At 36.5% G+C, this 8,734-nt stretch overlaps 1 protein-coding gene across 1 annotated transcript; it reads right to left on the bottom strand.

The window, feature by feature from the left end:
• Window positions 1-6,307: 6,307 nt before the first annotated feature.
• LOC144478200 (glucose dehydrogenase [FAD, quinone]-like) lies at window positions 6,308-7,708 on the bottom strand (the record flags this gene model as incomplete). The annotated part of the gene is made up of 1 exon (XM_078195946.1): window positions 6,308-7,708. A coding segment is annotated over one exon (1,299 nt), but the record flags the coding sequence as incomplete, so codon positions are not given.
• Between the last annotated feature and the right edge of the window lie 1,026 nt (window positions 7,709-8,734).

Below are 8,734 nucleotides of genomic sequence, written 5' to 3'. Positions count from 1 at the left end.
GGTAAGAACATTAATTATCGCTATTACCTTTAGAGATATGAGACAACTATTTTGCTAAAAGTCTGGAGTCACAAGATGTCAAAATTATTTTATTTTTCTGATTAGCTAATTGTTTAGCCTTCACTATTGATCTTTGTACAATTTCACTATGCATTGTAGTAGATTCAATGTAATTTTTACATTGTTACTTACTAACAGAACATAATATTTGCATATTTCTATATTAAAAATTATAGAAAATAGAAACATAACCATTCTTGAAATATCCATCAGTTTTGCTTTAAAGTAACATTTTGATATTTTACTTTTGCGATGTAATTAATCTCGTTTGAGTGAATTGTCAGACTACCTAAATTTACATTTAATTAAATGTACGAAAATTAATGATGAAAATATAAAATTAGACTAAAATAATTAGTTTCTCTACTTCCCTTCGAAATTTTAATTCTGTCAGGTACATGTTATTAGACGGAAAGTATCGATATTTTCTACTATAATAAGAGTAATATGTCATTCGTATCATTTGAAACTGATACTCTGAATGACATCATTCCCGCGTTGTTTTACTGCCCCTAATTGGTCAAAAGTTACCAGACAACTTTTTCATCCACAAGTCTCGATATTTAGTGATGTTTCGTTTATAGATGTCGCTGCGAGCGAAAGCACGTAGGTTGGCAGCGCTCGTAAGCTAGGGTTTTGCGAAAGCTACAAATAATTTTGGGTAGTGGCTTTGAGTAGCTTCGTAACCTTACGACGCGTGGTTGACACCGTTTATGTGTTATTAATAATTTACCGGGGTTTTTGAAATAATTCACGTACCTCGATTGCCGGTTTGTCCATAGTAATTAGTGTCAGTGGTGATCGTGTTAGTGGTGGTTGTTTGCTAGTGCCGGTTTGTTGTTGCATCTTCGTTAAGAAAAAGTTGATTCGACAATGGGAAACGTTCACACCTGTGGTCCAAACGAAGCTCTCGTCGTATCAGGTACGCTAATAACTGGAAATACCATAATTTCTGTTGACTCAATCAAGCGGCGCGATACAAGAACCTAGAGCTGCTACGCTTGATTCACTTTTTAGAGATTCTTATTTGCTTCACCGGCTTCGGAAGATCAACAGAGTTGTGAATCTGTTTTCCAAGAGAAGATTCTTGAGATATATCATACTCATAATAGATGTCCACTGTTTTCTTGTAACGCGCATATTGTGTACCGAAGTTTGAGTGGACAGCTATTTATGACTTCGGATACCTTATTTCGGTAAATGGGGGGCAATTTTATTTTAATAAAATTTCGTACCGTTGAACTGTTTGATAAAAATCTGTAGTTAATAATTTCGCATGGTGCTTATGTGGTAGATGTAGTGTCGGTTATTTGTGTTGTTTGATATAATTGCATTTTTTAATTTGTGTGAACTAGTTATTTATTTGTGACCATTGCATCAGAAACATGGGAAATATTTTTGTAGAGATTCTTCCTCAGATTTTTGTGTATATTATTTAATGTTAAGATAATGAGAAATATACACAATAATTCTGTTAATCTAAGATTTGTATAAATAATAGAATACTAACGTGTATGTAGTGATTGAAATTATAATTTAATTATGGAATGGAATGTAGAACAGGAGAGTAGAATAAGTCAGTGGTAGTTCGGCGGACTAACTCTACATATTTTGAATTTAAAATACGTCGGAGTCAACCATGTTTACATAGTAGCATAGGTAGTGTAGTAGTGACATAGTTAATGTAACATTTCTTTGGCTCGTTGGTAAAAGTAACTAGGATACAAAAAGCAATAGGCTAAATAATCTCAAGGTGAAATTGATAGACGTACATACACATGCGTACTCTAATTCTACCAATTGAGTATAAGTTCATTGTTAGCAATCTATGAAGGAATAATCACTGCAAAAATTGTTAAACTAATATTTTAGTAAATCTGCTGGGATCGTATGAGTGGTATTGTGTGCATATATATGCTTATTAATTAAATATCAGTGACATAGTATTTTCAGTGTACTTCACATATGAATTATAACTTTATGTATGTCACCAATTAAGAGCATTTTAAATTCATAAATACTCAAAATAATTGATTAGTGTTCCTTATATGATCTGTCACATTAACAAGATTATAAGATAAAATCAAATTAAATATTTTAGTAGGCGAACGTAGAAAGAATCAATCCATAATTAATTGTAATCAGATTTGTACTGAAAGAAAATGAAACAAAAATTAGAGAATGTTACAGAGTATTTATAAAAATCATATATTCTAATATTTTACTTAAATATATGATTTACTATTGTCTTAAACACTATTTCCAAATATGACAGTAACAAATAATTACATTTTCCACTCATTTTGAATTTCTATCCGCAAAAATTGTTCACAATTTTCTTATACATATAGCTACTTAACATAAATCACTAATTTATTCTTTTGAATGATTTTTCAAATATATCGATATTTAATTAGAGATTAATCAAATAAATGAATTACTTTAATACACTGAAAATTAATAAAGTAAGCGGGAAGTATTGCAAAAAATATTCCAACTACGCAATAGCGCTTCGCGGAAGAGTTAAGTTGTACATGCGTGACTCATCCAGGGTTTTTGTGTCGCTATTGAACTCGTGACATGCTTTTACACATTAAGTTGTCTTTTGTTGACACGAACTACGATCTGGGTCGCTCGATTGTCGAGCAATGTTTCGTGCACGCAAATGTGTAATTCATTATTTCTCGCCTAACTCATTCGGAGGAGTAGCATGGGAATATTACGTATGGCGGCTTTTAAAGGAACGTTCTCTAATTACTATGGTGCGTCACGGACGGTATTCATGTGGCAGCCATTAACAGGATGATACATCGCATTAAACGGTTCCTTATTTCGAATTTTGTAAAACAAAAATTACAAATTTTATTACAAATGTGATATATTTTACCACTATAAAAATGTATTTTTTAAAAATAAATCTCTTATTTATGTTACCGGTGTTATTATTATTACAATTATTCATGCGACTGATTATGTAGAGCTGTTGTAAAAATCCTTTTTTTTTTAATGGTACTTTTTTAGTCCAAACGAAGTTGTTTGTTATTTATGTTTAAGAGCGTTTATTTTTCGCTATATATAAATGTAGAAGATTTAGAATTATGTAAATATTTATTGTATATGTAAGTTATTTATTTTTGTAGGGTATAATGTTGAAAAAGAAATATGAGACGAAATTGTCGTTATAGATTTACTTTCTGTAATTGGCTGTAGGACACTTCACAAAAGACTGAAAAACATGGCTAGGAATAGTGAACACGACAATACAGCAAACAAACAATAAAAAATGCTTCTGTGACTTATCCTTCATAGGACTATTGTCTTACACCGATAGATGACGCGATTAGTATACTTTAACATTTTTTTTTCGTGTAAAATAAATATTAAATATGTATTGTATTACTGTAGTAGAAATATGTATTTCTTTAATTCAATTGCGATTAAACTACTTTACCACGCCATGATGTTTTTCTATTCTTATCTCTGTCTACGTTACATAAGCAAGTTCTTTGCATGGAAATGAAGAACAATGGAATTGTCCAATTTTGTAACGGTTGTTGCACAGAACGCGCTTCGCTTGATTATATAGTTTTCGACTATATGACACTAGCATATTTCCTTCGAAGAAAAACATTTTTAACGAACACATTTGTTGTCGATAAGCAACATTTTCCAAACGATATCTCTATTGAATGTTTCCACTTAAAATAGAGAAACTGCGGAAAGAATATCGTAATAGAAGAAAACAATATAGATATTTTTAACAACAAAACGTTCGACCATGCCCTAAGGCACAAGCCAGAAAAACTCAACAAAAAGGGAAAACATAAATAATTAATAATACATCAGAGAAGAATAAATTACTTGTAGACAATATAACAAAATTAACGAATATGCGAAGTTTTCGTCACAAAGTAAGGTACACAGAAAATTTGAAAGAAATAAAGCATGTTTTGTTTTAGAAAAAAACAATTTGCAAAAAGAATATGTAATAGTACGACTGCATCTTAACCCATTTGCATCACACGGAAAAGTAGAAAATTCCTTTTTATTAGCAAATTTTTATGAAAATGTTTCAAACTATGAAAAATAAAACAATATCGCATAAATAAAGAATTTTTATTTTATTATAGATTAATAGTAATAAAAGAAATGGAATTTAATTATTTTGCACAACATGATACAACTTGAAATGGTCAATGCATAATGCCACATGGCAATTATCACGTTGATAAAATGAATTTTATATACAACATTTTCGAACTTTCTTCGATGATGTCGTTTCGATAAAGGTTAGAAAATGTTGGCCGATAAATCTTCGCGCTAATGGTGGACATGGTGTAAATGTTGTTTCTTGTGTGGTGTCTCTACATTTGGTATTTACTGTCCAACTTTGGACAAAGCAAAGCAGTGTGATATGGTTCACTGCTGTCGGAACCACAGCATCCATTGGTTTCTATCAACTGTATTCTATCTATTTCTTGTGTTATTTTACACTGAAACTATTTCCGATCACCACTTTTCATTGACTGCGCGCTCATATGCGCTTTGCTGATAGTGGTCAGGCAGAATGCGCGCACATACGTGCATATGATGCAAATGGGTTAATTCATCATTCGAGAGGCTCTAAATAAAATTTTAAGCTGGACTGAAAAACAGAGTTTAAAATCTCTAAAATCAAATCTGGATTTATAACTATTGCACGAAAAAGAGACAATAACAGTAAAGTAACTAAACTGTATATGAAGAATTAAAAAAGTTAAATGTAAAAATATTGGGACTTAATTTTGACGATAACCTGGCATGGTCACGCAATCTTAAATATCAAAAATAACTGTATAAGTTACAGCAACATTATAAAATCTATCATCTCATATGATCGGGGAGCACACAAGAAATAACATAATTTAAACATGGTTTTTTTAAGTCTTCATACACCAAACGACAGAAATACTTGGAATCATCTATACATTTAGGTGTTTACGTTTTCAACTTCTTTCATTTATTAGAACATGTTATAAAAATAGTGCTTAATGTTCACAGACAATAGAACGTTAGAAGCGTAAACAAAAATGCACAAACATTTGTCAAGAAATGAAGTTTCAAAACTATCAGGTTTTCACAAGTTTTCACAAATATTGTGACGAGACGATTAGTTTTCCTATAAGGAACAATTCGGCGTCACTACGATTCTGTAACGCACCTCTAATTAGCGTTTCCAAAGTTACACTTTTACAGGTGGTATACAAAAGATTCTATGGCGTAGTTTTGACTATCAATGTGCAGTGCGCATGCATGCAAGTAGATGCGACTTAAATACAAGTTTATTCGTATGAATTTTTAAAGTTCTCTGCTGCTTTTTTCTTCAATCTCAGAGTGCGTAAACATCCTAAATTAACAAGGAACACAATTGTGTTTTTTCTACTGCGAACTAATACACAAATTTAACAAAAACAATATAATTATACAAAAAAGGAGAATTGTACGTTATCTTCAACATTGACTTTTGTACCTTACGAAACCATTTCATAATTAATAACCGCGTATGAAATTATGAATTGAGTAGCGAAATTTAAATCGAACGCGCCTATGTTCTACGAGTGAATTCATTTTTTAACGTACAGATAATTATACAAATTAGTAATCACAGGCGACACTTTAACCAGAATATTCTTGTCTTGCTATTCACGCCCATTACACAAAATACACACAAAACATTTTCTTGAAACTGTAAAAACATTCGTTCGCATACATGATACCATAAAATTAAATTTCCTTTGCTATCCGCTATGTTACTTCCAACATAAAAAGGCAGCAACGCTACATCTATTATACTATGTTTCAAATATTTTTGCGCCTTTTGAAGTTTCCAATTTTTACTGTACAATGTGTAAAATATTTTGTCAACGTTTCCAAATTATACTGTATCATGTACTTTGCAACATTTTCAATCTTTAATATATATTATATCCTAAATATCGCCAGGCTTTTCAATATCTCAAATTATTTCACATCAAATCTGTATTTCATCCAATGGTCCAGACAAAAGGATGCAAATATTGGTTTCAAGAAGCGGCAACACTGCCTGCATCTACTATATTACATTCAACCATTCCTGCGCTTTCAATTTTCATTGTGTCATCTTTCAAATATCTCTGCGCCGCGTCTTCGTTTTTTGAAACTGATGCAGCACGAACTAAAAGAAGTGTTTGCGTAGCGAAGTATAACAAGATGTAACACTGTATATAGCAAAACACCCAATGTCCAACAGAAGTCTTCTGCAACAAGAGCAGCTGCATCACACTTTACTACAAGACTAATTATCCACCAGATAAAATAGTTGGCTATTCGGTCAGCTTTCCATCCAGAATTCCTTAATCAAGTCAGCCGCCTTCTCCCCGATCATGAAGATCCCCGCATTAATGTGCCCGGTAGGTATAGTTGGCATGATGCTCGCATCAGCGACCCTCAGTCCCTTCACCCCATATACCCTAAGTTTCGGATCCACAACAGCATAAGGATCATCCTCGGGTCCCATCTTGACAGTGCCGATCTCATGATTCATCATCGACGGTAGGTGCTTAATGGCGCACCGCCAATAGTCATCGCTGGCAAATTCGAATTCCCCGCAACCAGGGATCTTGATGTCGTGCAGTTTGCTTCCGTACTTTTGGAACGAAGCCGTTTTCGAGATGTTAATGGCGTGTTTGATACCCTCCACGATGATCTCCACGTCTGCCGGGTGCGTGAAGAAGTTCGGTTCCATCCTTGGCGGCTCGAAGGGGTTCTTGGACTTTAAGGTCAGCCGGCCGATGCTCCTGGGGTTCTGTAGTATCGGCCAGATGGACCAGGCGTCTTGGTTTTCGATCGGCTTGTAGACGGTGTTGTAGAGCTCGTCTGAGATCCTTAAAGCTTTCTTCAATGGTATCCCTCCATCGGAGTGCACCGACCCAGCGACGAATAATAGTTCAACGTCCGGTCTGCTGTCGGGAGCATACTTGGTCCTGATGAAGGCCAGAGCCTCTGCTCCACCCGGCAGCGACATCAAGCCACTCCTGTTCAGAAAGTACTGCACGAAGACGCTGGGTCTGGCCAGCCTGCTCTGCAGCAAGGACACCGGTTGATTCACCATAAACGTCAGCCCTAGAAACCCTATATGCTCGTACATGTTGTAGCCCACTTTCAAATCCTTCACCATCTTGATTCCTAGCTCCTCCAAGTGATCTCGAGGACCCACGCCGGACAGCATTAGCAATTTCGCTGAGTCGATCGTTCCTGCGGATAGGATCACTTCTTTCGAGCACAGGACTCGTTTGCGTTGGTAGTTCTGGACGAACTCTACCCCGTACGTGTGGTTGTTGTCGTCGATCAGGATTTTAGTCACTGTCGCGCCAGTTACTATGTTCAGGTTTGGTCGGTTCACTCGTAGGTACGCCTTCGACGCGCTGCATCGGGTGCCTTTATCCAGGTTTGCTTGGATGTAGGAGAAGCCGATCTGGTCCTCACCGTTGTAGTCCACGATCTTGTAGCCCAGCTCGCGACCGGCCTTAAGGAATGCTTTCGATAGGTCCGTGTGATAGGGTACGTACTCCACGCAGAGGTAACCGTTGTCGCCGTGGTAGGAGGAGTTCCTGATGCCTGCAGACAGAATGTTTCATTATTGTGGGAATATATTTAATAATAAATTCGTTTAAAATTAGAGAAACTATAGACTAGAATAATTAACAGAAAAATACCGAAACTGAGAACACGACTAATCGACAACTCTTAGGCTTTTTTACACTTTTACCTTCAGAACAACTCTTAGATTTCTTTACACTCGGCCCCTACATTGTCTTAAAAATTACATTGTTCTTATAATCTAACGTTCACCTTACATTTACGATACTATATTATTTTTACTAGTGCTATTGTTACGAGCCGAGGGGCCACTGCACACGTGGCCGGAGGTAAATGATTTGTGCGGAAATTTGGGAGGATTTCGTGGACTGGCCGATGTCTCTTTCACCACCGGGTCGCCACCTTAGTAGGATAGGGTTCGCGGACTGGCCGTTGCCTCTTTCATCAACGGGTCGCCGCCTCAGTAGGAGGTTCGTGGACTGGCCGTTGCCTCTTTCATCAACGGGTCGCCACCTTAGGTGTAGGGATGTTTCACGGACTGGCCGTTGCCTCTTTCATCAACGGGTCGCCGTCTAGGTGTAAAAGGTAGGAGATTGCGTGGATTGGCCGATGTCTCTTTCACCACCGGGTCGCCACATTAGGTGTAAAGGTAGAAAGGTGCGTGGACTGGCCGATGTCTCTTTCACCACCGGGTCGCCACATTAGATAGGAAGTCGTGGACTGGCCGTTGCCTCTTTCATCAACGGGTCGCCACCTTTGGGGATAGGTTTTGTTCACGGACTGGCCGTTGTCTCTTTCACCAACGGGTCGCCGCCTTAGGAGGAAATTGCGTGGACTGGCCGATGTCTCTTTCACCACCGGGTCGCCACATTAGATAGGAAGTTGGGTTCGTGGACTGGCCGATGTCTCTTTCAACACCGGGTCGCCACCTCAGTAAGGGTAATGGGGTTTTGGATTGACTCTAAATTTGCCTCGTAACTTCAAAGAAATATTACTTGATACACCTCGAGCGGTAAAGGTGTATCTATGTGAGATCGTTACCAACAACTGACTCGAA

Source organism: Augochlora pura, unplaced genomic scaffold (assembly GCF_028453695.1).
Source record: "Augochlora pura isolate Apur16 unplaced genomic scaffold, APUR_v2.2.1 APUR_unplaced_90, whole genome shotgun sequence".
NCBI classification, from domain to species: Eukaryota; Metazoa; Arthropoda; class Insecta; order Hymenoptera; family Halictidae; genus Augochlora; species Augochlora pura.
This window is presented reverse-complemented; position numbering and strand designations above follow the sequence as displayed.